Source organism: Marmota flaviventris, chromosome 12 (assembly GCF_047511675.1).
Source record: "Marmota flaviventris isolate mMarFla1 chromosome 12, mMarFla1.hap1, whole genome shotgun sequence".
NCBI classification, from domain to species: Eukaryota; Metazoa; Chordata; class Mammalia; order Rodentia; family Sciuridae; genus Marmota; species Marmota flaviventris.
In genome coordinates, this window is record NC_092509.1 from 57,076,034 (window position 1) to 57,089,824 (window position 13,791).

At 51.2% G+C, this 13,791-nt stretch overlaps 1 protein-coding gene across 2 annotated transcripts in view; it reads right to left on the minus strand.

Moving 5' to 3' along the window:
- Nucleotides 1-6,919: 6,919 nt before the first annotated feature.
- Stum (stum, mechanosensory transduction mediator homolog) overlaps nucleotides 6,920-13,791 on the minus strand; it is a 63,941-nt gene continuing 57,069 nt past the window's right edge. The window contains exons 2-4 of one of the 2 annotated variants that reach the window (XM_027954729.2): nucleotides 12,309-12,488; nucleotides 8,490-8,498; nucleotides 6,920-7,532 (exon numbers count right to left, since the gene is read on the minus strand). In XM_027954729.2, coding sequence (XP_027810530.2) covers nucleotides 7,498-7,532; nucleotides 8,490-8,498; nucleotides 12,309-12,488 — 224 coding nt within the window. In that variant the 3' untranslated portion in view covers nucleotides 6,920-7,497. The remainder of the gene's footprint in view (nucleotides 7,533-8,489; nucleotides 8,499-12,308; nucleotides 12,489-13,791) is intronic. The other variant, XM_071600019.1, reaches the window with a different exon arrangement.

The following is a 13,791-nucleotide window of genomic DNA, read 5'->3' on the forward strand; positions in this document are numbered from 1 at the left end:
ATCTTGTTAGATTGCCTCTGCCTGTCAAGAGCTTTTAGGATTCTGATTTGTTCATCTTGGATATTCATTTCCCCTCATCCACAAATTTAATAAGTCCTTAGGTCTTCACTGAATTATTAATGAAGGTATTAGCCAGGCTGTGGACGACATCCTGCAGTTCCCTCCATGGTCCTACCAAACCCTTGCTAGGGTGGAACAGCTCGCTGTAAGTTCTCCTAACCACTCTTACTTACCCCGATCCAGAAAAGACATTATCAAGTATGTAGATCAAACACATTTCCCTCTTCGGCCAGTCCAACAAGCATGAAAGGGAATGGATGCCAGTTCTACACCCAGTCTAGGTCCTGATGCTCAATCCATTGTCCGTGTTCCTGGTTGCAAAGGAATCAGACGCCCAAAGATGTGGTGGTTTGAGGAGTGACTTGTACCAGGAAAGGGAAAGTGGGGAAAACGACCTGAAAGAGGACAGCACAGCCTTCATAATGGAAAGAAGGCCAAATGGAAAGGTTGGGGGGAGAGAGAGAGAGATTTTTTTTTGCAGGAATCAGAGCCCCATCTGATGATGAGAACGGGAGGACACAGAGAATTGAGGAAGCTCCAAAAAGGTCACGTGAATGTTTATTACATAGAAAAGAGGGAAAGGGAGAAAAGATTCCCAAAGCCGTATTTCCAAGGATTAAAAAAAAACAACAACAACTACACAAAAATGGAATGCCAAGGAGATACCATGCTTTATATATTTATAATAGGAACACATGTGTATGTATAAATATGTACATGGAGATATGTACACGGGTTTTAGTGTCTACATGGGATTTTTTTGTTACACCGACAGCAATGCTGTTTGAGTAAAGGAGTTCAAAGGTGGCGGAAGGCTGGAGAAACTGGAACCCTCTTTGGCATCTAGAGGGCGCTGTGGAGACCCCTGATAGACAGCCGGCAGGTCTCAAGCCCAAGGGTGCTGAGGAAGCTAAACCGCAGGCAGGCTGGGCCCCAGGCTGGAAGCTTCCCCAGGTCCCCAACATTAGAATCTTTCTTACAAGAAAGGTTCCAGTCTTTGGAATGGGCTGGGAATGCTCCCTCAGCTGGATTGCGGTGGGGTCAGGGGGCTCCCTGGGGGTCTGGGTGGAAGTGGGATAAGAAAGCTCCAGGAGATCAGAGTGAATTTGTCTGAGGGTGACAAAAATGTACAGCAATTAAATTAACAAAAAGAAGAGAGACCCAAACAGAGTCACGGTATCAAAATACTGCAGTTCACAACACAACACTCATCCATACCTATGTTCAGCAGATACACACAGAAGCATTGGTCTTATTTTTTACATGTGTTGTTTTTTAAAATGGTGCCATGTTCAACAGCATGGCTTAAGAGCCCATGACAAGGGCCAGTCACACAGGTGCCCACAGAGCCCCCATCACCCCTTCTCCCTGCTTGAAATATACGTCTTCCTTCTTTCCTCTCTGGATCCTATGCTGGGGCAGGTGGGTGTGTTGTAGGAACAGAGAGGGGTCTCAGAAGAGAAAATTATCTGTATCCTCAGAGGAACCCCAGAAAGAGGACACTCTTCTCTGGGCAGGCCCCCCACCCATCCCTCCCCCAGAAGGCCAAGCAAGGGATGTGGTGGACAAGCACAGGCAGGATTGGTGGAGTTGGGGTTGGTGCTGAGCCCCTGGGCCCCAAGAAGAAGAGATCCACAGGTCAGAGGCCCTGGAGAGAAAGAAAACAATGTATGCCTGTGTGTAAAGGTTGTGCATGGTGAGGGTGTATGGAACCATCAGCCAGAGACCACCCTGGAACAGGGTATGGGGGCCAGTGGAGATAAGTCCTATCCTAGGTCCCCAGGCAGACCCTGCCCTGCTTCACCCATTGTCCAGGGGCTGGAGTGTGGGTGTGTGCACGTGTGTCCATACCTCTGCCCTTTTGAGGTGAAAATACACAACAGGGCAGGTGGTGGAATGTGGAGTCCAGACCAGCCCGGCTAGTTGGCATTTTGGCAAATCCAAGCAGAAGAACATGGAGAGATTTGGGGACCCAGGTTTCCCAGCTAAATCTGAATCAAGGGACTTTTGACTTGTTCCAGAAACTCAAGACACATACAAGTTGGGTCTCTCTGCCCTCTGACAGCATTGGGAGGGGACTGTGGAATTTCAGAACAGTGTTTCTGTTCTGCCAGAGTTGTGGCTCTCTCCACTCTAGGACTGCCAGTACTTTGAGTCAGAAGGCGAGGCCTTGCGAGAGCCCCCAGTGGGGCTGGGCCCTCAGAGCCCTTTGCTTTGACAGAAATAGGAAAAATGATGGCTTCCCAGGTCCCATTTGGTTCCCAGTCTATGAATGGTTCCTTCAACTGTGGCATGAAGCGGGTGGCGAGAGGCGGGCAGCCCTAACAGTGCTGGGGCCAGAGCCCCCTCCCGGGGGGATGGGGGGGCATTTGGCTTCACTCTGGTTAGGATTCATCTGGTCTCTGCATGTCCTGAGAATTGGGGTGGGTTATGCTCTGAGCATGAACATTCAGGAGCTCTAAGAATTCAGTGGGGAGAAAGCTCAGGAAAAACACAGCCCTGAGCCTCTCACGCACCTGCTCAGGTTGACCTTTTTAATTAAATTATTATTTCAGAACCTAGCTGATCCAAAAGGACCACTGTCAATTTCCTTGGCCAAGATGACCTCCTCATCCCCTACACCAGCGCTTAGAATGCTCTGGAAGGAGAAGGGGCAGCGTGTTCTTTGAACAAGGTGTCCCCTACACCCTGCTGTCCCCTGTGGGGACTAGGGTCAGCAGGCATGTGGAGGTGAGGGCATCTTTTGTCCCAGCAGGATCTGCCAGAGTGCTTGCTGACTGAGAGCCGAGGTGGCCCATGGTGGACTTCCTGAGGCCAGCAAATGGCTTCTACTGAGCCCTAGGGAGGAGGTGGCATGTTGCTTCAGCCTCAGGCCCACTTCTGTCCAGGGGTGGGGAGGTGGGCAGCAGGCTGGCAGCAACAACTTCTAACTGTTCCCAAGCCTGAGGCCCCCAACCACATGCAAAGCCACGGAGAACTGGCTGGCGGGGGAGGGGGCTTTCAAAGGCTCCCCAGCTCCAGTCCCTCTGAGGAGAGCCCTCCACACAGTGCCAGAAAGAGGGACTAATAATAACTGTAAATAATGTCTCCAACCACTAAGTCAGAATGTACGTTTCAATTATCCATCCCCAAGCAGTTTACACAACGTTCCAAGCTTTCTTTGCCAATATCATTAACACAGTAAAAAAACAGACCCAGAGTATGAAAACCTGAGCGGGGGCCTGGGAGCCAGGATGGGGCCCTGAGGAGGCCGGACTCTGTGTCCAGACCAAACTGAAGCGAACCCCTGCAAACTCACCCCAGGGAAGGGGTTAGCTAAAGGAAAAGTTTGAGAGTGGGGTTTTAGGTTTGTGTTTTCAAAAGCCGAGCTGGTGCAGGAGGCTCATTGTCATTCAGCTGTACCTTCCCTATCAGGAACATCAGGGCTCTGGAGGGCCGTTGTCCTGGTCCTGGGGTTTCCGCCCCACTGTGTGCTGGCCTTGGGCTCCGTGTTTGGAGTGTGGTTGATTTGGACATCTAGGCCCCTTTTCCTTCCCGGGGAGACTGTAGCTCTGTAGATTCCCTGGGAGTTCTCCCCAGTGCTCCTCAGCCCACAGCATCCTGCATGAGGCTGAATTCACCCCAACTCTCCATCATGTGTCTGAATGGCTGGAACCCCCCAGATGGGAAAGGAGTGGTCTTTTGAGTTAGGGTCAGATAACTCCCAATACCAGCTCTCGCTCTCTCCCTGACCACCGTCATCTTATCTTTCCATAAGGGGCATCCCTCTGGACCTGACCCCAGCAAGGGAGCGTAGGCTTGAAGGCTACTCAAAATGGTGAGAACAGGCAGCACGTGGGACAGGGTGGAGGCCCTGTGGTTTCTTCCCGGAAGGTTACTTTCTATTTGTTATACCTTATACTTCTGAGAGGGCCCTTCCCAGGCCCCCTGCAATCCCTTCCTCCTCCGGGGCTGGGCTGCCAGGAGTTCTTTGGCTCTGGTTGTGGGAGGAGCCAGACCTGGCCACTCCCTACCTCTGCCACATGAGCCATACATCTGGGGACATGGAACTTACTCTCTTGAGGCCTCACTTTGACATTTGAAAACTCAGCACAAGGATCTCCCCTCCCAGGCTGTTGAGAAGGGTGACGGGAGATAAAAATGCTGGGTGAGGGTCCCTCATGTGGAGGCTATTCACTGGAGCTGGGCACGGGGGTCTGGGAGGGAAACCATGCTGCATGTCCCTTCCTTCTGTTCCTTCAAAGAGACTTGGCCAAGGAAAGGCCAGTGGCTTGTCGGGCTGGGGCTGGGGCCCAGCAGCACAGCAGGCCCCAGGGGTGCCAGGACCAGTACAGGGGTACTGTACTGCCTCTGCTGTACCCATGGGGTCCTGGCTTGACAGTTGCTACTGTCCTTGGGACATACCCAGGGTGCCAGGTACCTCAGTCTTGCTCCAGGGTCCCACTCTGGCCAAAGGGAAATGGCCACCCTGATCACAGTGTCACAACTAGGTCCTTGGAGGGTCTTATTTACAAGCCTGTGACTCTTGCCCCACACCCTCCAGCCAGGGAGCATCCTGCCGAACTCTGAAACGTGTCTTGCCACTCCTGAACCATCAGCCTTATGCCATACCATCCAGGCAAAGCTCCAATTTGTGTCACCAAAGGGCTGTGTGTCAGTCAAGCACTCATTGGCGCAAGGACCCTTCTTTCCATTTTGCTTAATCAATGAACTCTGACCATCCAAATGGCCATTTTGGATGACTTGGAGTAAACTGGCCACTGTCCTTATCTCCTGACAATGCTATGACCATGGTCTAATTCAGAGGGCCTCTATTCTCAGCTGTTCCCACCCACATGGCCACCCCTGCCTTCTCCCACACATCCTTTACCTGGAGAGTGGCTGCTTCCTCCTGGCCTGATGTGTTCCCAAATGCAGAGATGCAGCCCTCAGATGAGAGGACGGTGCGGGTGGGGAGGAGGTAGCCTGCCAAGCTCACAAACCCCTGTATTAAGCCATCCCACACACGGTGACACCTGCCACTCAAGAATATCCCACCCGCGTCTGGATCGTGTCACTAAACACCCAACACAAATTGCTACCTCTCCTCTACTCCTTCAGCAGCCACCCCCAGCCCCAGCCAGGAAAATAAGCTCCTGCTCTCTCACTTGTGGGGGCAGCCCCCTCCCAAGACTTGTCAGCACTCAGGGAGAGTCAGGCAATTTGGGGGGACTGTTGGGGATGAAGGGCTGTGGGTTGGTGGGTTGTGGGAGGGGGTGGCTGGGACCTCTGCTGATGCCGTTTTCTCTCATTTGAGGGGTGTCCCTGTTCTCTGATGCACCTTCCTGGAGAGCAGCGGGCTGCCAGCCTCTGGCTATTTGGGTAGAACCAAATCTGATCCCACGACTGAAGTCACAGAGGGTTCCAAATAGGAGAAAAGCAATAAAAGTTGGGGTTGAGATCAGGAAGAAGGGGGCCCAGGAAGACGTTGAGACACTGCCTGGTGCTCAGAAAGTGCAGCCCAGCCCCAGGCGTCAATGAAAGAGGCTCATGAAAACTAAGAGGCAGACGGTGGGAAGGACAGAGTAGGAGCAGAGAACTTGCCTCAGAGTAGGGGCCAGGAGTAAGTGGCAGGACAGGACCCCATGCCTCACAGAGGTCAGGGGACAGTTAAGTTTGTGGGGAATCCCAAAGTCTGCTCCCCGGCAGAACTGTAGTTAGATAGCCCACCAGTGGGGGTAGGTGGGATGGGACCCCCAGAGCAGTGGGCACCGCTTCCCTAGAGCCCGCATCCTGCATTGTAGCCAGGCTCCTCATCCAGCCCTGATAGGGTTTTGACAGAGCCTCTGATAGATAAGAAAAGTCCCTTAAACAGGGACACATCCAATGGCTCAAAGCCCAGAGGGGTCTGGAACCTGAGCGTTGGGCCAGTCCCACGTGTTATCACTTCCTGTGTTAGAGAGTGAAAACAGACATGTAAATATCCATCCTGTCACCATAATTTTGGATTTCCTTTCTCTTTTTTTTAAGCATCTTTTTAGTTGTAGATGGATACAATACCTTTATTTTGTTTATTTTATCTTTATGTGGTGCTGAGGATCGAACCTAGGGCCTCACACGTGCTAGGCAAGCGCTCTATCACCGAGCCACAACCCCAGCCCCTGGATCTCCTTTCTCTTAATTTCAGACTGGTACTTGATTGGCAGTAGTCGGCACGCCTTCTCTTGATTCCTGGTTCCACTAAAATCTAATCTGCAGCCATCAATTTCAGAGAAGTGGCTTAAAGGAGCCTTGTGGTCCCCGTGCAGCACCAACAATCTCACCTCCAGTGCATCTGTGTGCAAGTCGGGTTTTTCAGATGAAGGTTCACCACCTCCTTAAATTGCTTTGAAATTCGGAAACTCCAAAAGCCATCTATCTAGTGGTAGTCTTTCTCCCAGGACTTATCTAGTCTGACCTGAATAGGCAACGCTATTTACATTTTTTATTGATCCCAATTAATCTGACTATTCACATGTTTCTCTGCAGAAATACTCATGTACTGGATGGTGGGTGGGCTGTTCCAGACTCTGCCAGGGTGTTAGGAAATATGCAGAAAATAGATCATACCATCTTTCTCAAATCCAAAATTTCGTAATTCAGAGACACATCTGGCTTCAAGGATTTCAGAAAAAAAAGGACTGTGGACCAGAAATGGTATTAAGCATCATGAGGAAAGCAGCCAGTTCGTGCCCACTCACACCTCAGCCTGGCAATTCCAGCAATTTCACCCCAGGGACAGAGCCACTGCCCTCCCACCCAGGGAAATAATGGACCAAACACACTCTGCCTTTACATATCAGCGGCAAGGAGACTGAGTATGTGGTCAGATCCATGGGGACCCATGCTCTCCCCAATGCCAGCTGTGAGCACAGTGGACCTTTCCACACTGGACTGGCAACTGGCCATCCTCAATTGCACCCTGGCACTTCCCCCAGAAGACCACAGAGTAAACACTAGGGGCACCAGATACTTGAGGCAGGAGTGGGGACCCAGAGGAAGAGTCCTCCACAGTCCCGCCCCCTTAGCAAGTCCCGATCACCTGGACAGGGACCACTGCAGCCCAGCTCTGCAGCTCTGAAGTACCCTTGCAGTGGGCAATGGGCTCTGCCAGGTGAAGGTGAGCCTGCAGAAGCATCCCAGCCTCTCTGTCGACATGCCCATCTCTGCCCCACTCCCCAGTGCTCCATGTGCCTGAGCCTACCATGCTTTCCCGGGCAGGAGGAGGGACTGGCAGCCCTCAGAGCCTGCTGAGAAAAGCAGATGCGATTTCAAAATAAATAATATTTCTAAAAATACCCCCTTTTCCACCCCGAATCCAGGAAACGGCAGAAAAGAACATGTAAAGGTCCTTGTGCCACAAGCTGCCTGGTGCAGCCCTTGCAGGGCCCCGGGACTTCCTTGGTGGGTCCTGCGGGCTCACAGCTGCTGTGGGATGCCCTGCTCCTTGTACCCTGTGAGGAAGAAGCAGAAGAGAGAGATGGTTAGGCTCCCTTTGCCTTTAAGAATTCTCTAGGAGGTGTCTGCAGACCAGAATATGCTCGCAAGAGTTGATTCATACTATGGTATAAATGACTGCTATGTCAGGACTTGACTTCCCAAGGGCATTGGCTTTCAATTAGAAAATGAAAGGATGAGTCAAGAACTGTGCAATAGATGAGAAGGGGTGGTTAGGGTGCAGGTTGGAAGGCTATTGATGTGCTCCTGAATTCACAGTCCAGAAGCAGCTGCATAAAAATGGCTCCACCAGATTGCCCTGGTGTGATGGCAACATGCAGAGCCTTGGGGAAAAGTCTAGGCAAGTGAGTGAGCAAGTGGTGGTCCTCTGGCACAGGTGGAGAGGAGGCAGGAAGAAAGGAGGAAGGCAGTACCCGGAAGGAAGCAACCATCATGAGGATGTTCAACCCATGTGTGTGTGTATCTGTGTGACGTGTGCTAGGCCAGCGCTCTACCACTGGGCTACATCCCCAGCCACCTTTGGGAAAATACAAACACTGTTGATGTTAAGGAATCATTGCTAATATGTTTGGGTGAAATTACGGGGCTGAAATTATCTGAGTGGATTTGCTGAGCCATTACCCCCATCCACTAATTATCTTAGTCTGAAAAGGAGCGTCCATGGACCTCCCTGGGTTTTTCCCTCTTCATCTAGCAGATTACTCATTAACCTTAGGTGCTGATGATCCAGTGCTGGCTGGGGTGTGGAGACGGTGGGAGTAATGGATGAAACAGGGTGGCAGTGACTGCTTGAAGCTGATGTGAGCTTCATCTATATTTTCCAAAATATAAAGTTAAAAATAAAAGACCGCTGACCAACTGGGAGAGTAGGGTGTCTGTGGGCAAGAGTGACGGTCCCAGGGAGGAGAGGGCCCCAGGCAGCCCCAGGTCCATGTGCCCATCAGCAGACTCACCTTGAGAAACTGCAGCAACATAGAGACGGGAGGCAGCAGGAGGAAGAAGAGAGAAAGAAAATACAGTCTAAAAACAGAAGCCACAGGGATGCCTGAAATACACAATGGGAGGGGACCCAGGGAGGGTCCTGGGAGGCAGAATAGGCGCTGTGCCAGTGACTTCCTAGAAGTCATGTCCTCTGACAAGGGGTGCTCACTGGTCATGGTGACTAGTCACTGTGGCCAGCGGTAGGCCCATTAGGATGGCAGGGGAGACACAGAAGTTCTGCCAAGCCACTCTGTCCAGTGCCTCCCCAGCCCCCACATCCCAGCCAGGCCACACCTCTGCTCACCTCCTGCCCTCATTCTCTTTTCCTCCCCAGCCCATGCCTTGAGATAAATTCTGGATGCATCTCAGGAGTGACGGGTGCAGGGCAGGTTGGTTGTGACAACCTAAAGATATGGAGGTGAACTGTTCTGGTGTCCACCCTGCTCTTTGGGCCATGTGGTTTTGCCCTCTGTATGGACAGGAGCCACATAGTATAAAACCTAATGCTCTGGGAAAATACCCAGGCTCAGAGATGGCCAATGACCATGCAGACATCTTGGATCAACTGCCTGAAGCCCTGGGCTGACAGTGTCATGATGGAATAGCCACATCTGTCATGGGTACAGCTGTAGAAGGAACCCTCCAGACAGTTACCAAGTACCTACTAACCCGTGACCAAGACGGGCCATTACTGATTGTTATTTGTTATGATGAATACAAATAGGGCAGCAGGCTGGTAAGCTCTTGACTTTCACTTGTACTTTTGTCTATATTTCTCTGATTTCCCTCTTAGGAGCTTTTCTTTTTTTTTTTTCCTTGATTCTTTTTAGTTATATATAACATTAGGATTCATTTTGACATAATCACAAAAGCACGGATTATAATCTGCTCTTATTCAGTCCCCAGCACCTTCCTGTTCCCTCCTCCTCCCTCCCGATCTCTTCCCTCTACTGATCTCTCTGCAATTTACTTACAGTTTTTTTTTAGTGTCTTGTGGATATATTTGATTTTGAGATTCACTGTGGCATACTCATAAACATCATATGAAAGTTCAGTCGGATTCAGTCCCCCTTTCTTCCCTTATCCCATCCCTCCTCCTTCCACCTCAATCCCCTTCATTTACTCTACAGATCATTCCTCAGAACCCCCTCCCCCACCCCCAGTTTTCCCATTTATTTTGGATTATTAGGAGTTCTTCTTGCCGATAACACCCTGGAGGGTGCCATGTGAAAAGTCAACCTGTGTTGTCGCAACTGAAACGTTTCCTTCATTTTCACAGGAAGGGCCTGGAGCGACACCAGAAAGAACAGCTCCTTATCCAACTGTCTACTAGGACAGACAAGCGGATTGTGGCCTTTCCTTTCTAGAAGCGATTCTGAGATACACACGCACTCCACTGTTGCTCAGAGCGATCTCTGCCCATCGCACAGGTGGCAAGACATGTCCTTGGAGGGTGGGTGCAATTTTTGGAAAAAGTGCAAAGCCATCCCCTGCTGAGATGGGGGAGTGACACTGGTGGTCAGGCAGGGTCAGTGGGCATGAGACCACGGTGTGACTATTTTTCTTATGTGCTCCCTACAGAGTTTGATGTAAAGATAGCTCCCTAGAGCCAGCGTCCACACATCTAAGGAGCTGACTCTCATCCACAGGAAGGGATTAGGGTGCTGGGAAGGGAGAGGAAAGACTGGGGTTAGAGATGTACCTGCTCATCCTGCAAGTGTGGAATGTTCCCTAAAGGCCCATGTGTCCCCACAGCGGCATTATTGGGAGGTAGAAGAAATTTTATGAGGTGGGACCTGGTGGGAGGTCTTAGGTTACTGGGGGTGTGTCTCAAAGGGAACTGTGGGACTGTGGTCACTTCCTCTTTTTCCTTTGTTTCCTGGCTGTGAGCTGAGCAGCTTTGTTCCATCATGAGGTGCTGCCTCACTATAGACCCTAAAATAATGGAGTCAACTGACCATGGACCAAAACGTTGAAACTCCAAAACTGTGAGCTAAAATAAAACTTTTCTCTTTATAAGTTTATTTATCTCAGGTATTTGTCATAGCAACACAAAACTGACTAACACACGAAAGTCCCAGCACCTGGCCAGACACTTGGTTTGATGAGCAGATGAACCAGTAAGAGGGGTTCATAGGTGTGAAGCCAGGGCAGGCTTCATGGTCTTCCAAGGTTCCAGTTAGAAACGAGGTCAGGAGCCTGTACCCCAATTCCCTCTGAGAAATTATCAGGCAGATTTTAGGACTCATCAGAAGGCGGGTAGCCGTTCTTTTGAATCAGTAATGTTCTGACCTCTCCTACAAAATGTAAGTGGCCCCTGGACACAGGGCAGGTCTCCATTGGAGGGCTGTATCGGCCTGCCTTGCGCTCTACTGACTCTTCCAGGCCCACCTCCCAGAGCCCAACCTGCAGGAGCAGCCACTGCCCCAGAAAGGCCTTTTGCAGCAGGAAGGAGTAGTTCTCTTACTGCTTATCAGTTTATCCTTCACCAGGGCAGCCCACACCCAGCTGCTGGCCAGGCCTGCTGTGCCTCTTCCCATTTCTGGCTGCCCCTGGTTGCCCAGAATGTGACTGGTTTGCTCTAATTCTGAGATGCCCTAAGTCCAGCCAACCCACTTCCTCCCCTTACCCGTGCTCCTGGAGGACCCGTTCTGGGCAGCCTGTCTGATTCAGACACTGGCTCTGCAGTTACTCAGGCTCAGGTACTTGCATCTTCTCTGGCCTGTTGACATGATTAGTCACTGGCCCTGTCCCTGGCATTGTGTGTGTGTCAGGTCTTGGATTTTCACAGGATCCCAAACTCAGGTTGTTGACTTGGATCATTCTAGATTATTCTAGATCGTTCTAGGTTCCTTGAACCCTGGGGTTTTCTGTCTGCCTCCACTTCCCTCCCCTAGGACAGCTTGCCTTTGGCACTGGCAATTCCACCGATGAATGGTTTCACTGGGTGTGGGACCCAGTGAGGAGTATGGAGTCAGGGTGGAGTAGGGTAGGGCAAAGTGCCCGAGGAGATGGGGTCCTGATTATTGAGGAGCTACAGCTTCATGAGAATTTGGACAGTGGCAAAGGGAGAAGTGTGCAGCTGCTCAAGGCAAGTGATGTCTGATTTAGGTTTTGCTTGGTTATTTTAAAAATAGTATTCAAGTCGTCTTTGGTAAATTTGTAACTTTATACCCTTTGGCAAAACGGTTTTGTGTCTGAATCATGTTTGCATCAGATTGGTGAAGGTCAGCCCCATCCAAATGAGACTAGAAAAGCTTTACCATCAATGAACAAAGAGCTCAGTTTAACCCGAGAAGGAATCACAGAGCCTTAGCTGTAAGAAACACAGTGTAGGGTTTCCTGTGGGCAAATGTCCTTGTCCTTCTTTCTGGAAACTGTAGGATGGAGTCAGTGAAGGGGCTGAGCTCACTCAGGCCACTTCCAGGGCCACACAGACTTGAGTGTGGGTTTTTTCCTTGACAAATGCCTGCAGGATGTCTACCAGGCATCCACAAGGTACCAAGCAACATTCAGGTCTCTGCTATCTGAGAGGAGACTCTGCCTACTCAGTTCCCTACAGGTGTCCTGGCCAGGTGTGGTGGGGAATGCCCCCTGTGCCAAGTGGCCATGGGCAGTCGTGAGGAGGACAGGGGTGAGCCCTGCAGAGCACCTGTCCTTAGGAGGTGAGCAGGACTCTGATCAGCCGAGAAGGCCTCCCAAGTCCCTCCTGTCCCTGAGCCGCTCCTTCGGCCCTCACATCCCTCCAGGCTCCAGACCCACAAGAAGGCATGGCACTAGCAGCTACTCACTGGCGAGGATGACCATGTCCATGCCCCAGAAGATGCTCATGATCCAGCCCACCATGACGATGGCTGTGAGGATCTGGATGAGGGCCGCTGCGATGTTCAGCCAGAAGACGCAGCACACGTGCCTGTCTGGGAGGTCAGTGCGGGCCCCACACAGCACAGTGAAGGCTGAGACGAAGGTCCCTGTGAGAGGCCAGAGGGGACAGCCTTCAGAAGGTGCTGGGAGATAAAGGGGCACACATGCTCCTCCCAGGCTGGGGCCCAGCAGCAGCCCACCCTCTGAGAGCTCAGGCAGAAGCAGCTGATGCCTGGCTCAGACCCCGGGCCACATCTTGTTATCTCCAAACTAGAAAGGATAGTGGACTCCTTGGGGAAGGTGTGGCATGGGGCTGCCAAGGGCCCAGCACAGTCATGAAGCCTTTAGGGAAACAAAGAAGTCACATGATAAGCAGTCGGTGTCATGAAGAAGCAACCGAGCAGCCACCTGCAAGGACAAGAGAGAGCAATTGGAAAAGCACCAACTTCATGCAGGAAAGATTCCAAGGGCTTTAAAGTCAGATGTAAGAGTAGGTACCATTGGGGAGACAGAAACCAACAACAGCGGCAAATTCAGGGGAGTTGGAGGGCCCGGGAATGACCCCCCAGGACACACACTGATTACCAAAGGACAGAAGCTCAGACCCAGAGACTTGCAGGGTGGGGAGGGCACAAGCCAGTGCAGGTCTCCTACACTTCTCCTTGGTGGGGTTCCCCCAGCCACCCAGACCTTCAGGGGAAGGATAGGGACCTACCGGGCATCCACAAGGTACCAAGAAACAGGGGGTGTACTCACATCCTTTGCCTTGTCTAAGACTTACCTAATGTGGGTAATATTGCTACCTTTACTGAGTTGTACTTGAACCAACCTCTTTCTGCACTTGGGCTCTGAGTTTGGCACCAATGCTGCATTCTTTGCATCTCTATTCTAATCTCCTGTGGGTGCTATAACAAGTTGCCACAAATTTAGTGGCTTAATGCGACATGATTTATTCTTATACAGTTCTGGTGGTCAGAAGAGTCTGAAGTGGGACTTCAAGGTTGGTTGCCCCAAGGAAAAGTCCATTGCCTGGCCCTCTCCAGCTTCTTGAGGTCCCTTCATTTCTTTGGCTTGTGACCCCATCATCATCACAGAGAAGTGATATTCTTTCTACCTACCCTCATCTTCCTGCCTGTCTCTTATGAGGGCGCACTGGGATAATCCCAGATCAGAGTCCCTTAATCACTTGTGCAAAGTCCCTTGGGGATTGAGAAGTGGATATTTTGGAGGCCATTACTTTGCAGAAAGAGAGAGACAGACAGACTCAGGAATTAAGCATCTTGTTCAAGGTCATCATCGCAGGTGGGCACTGAGCACACTGCTGTGTCATGTCAATGGTGTGTTCCTCTGTTGTCCACGCTGCTGCCTCCAGGTGTAGACGACCTGTTAAAAGCAGGGCTGGACCAGGGA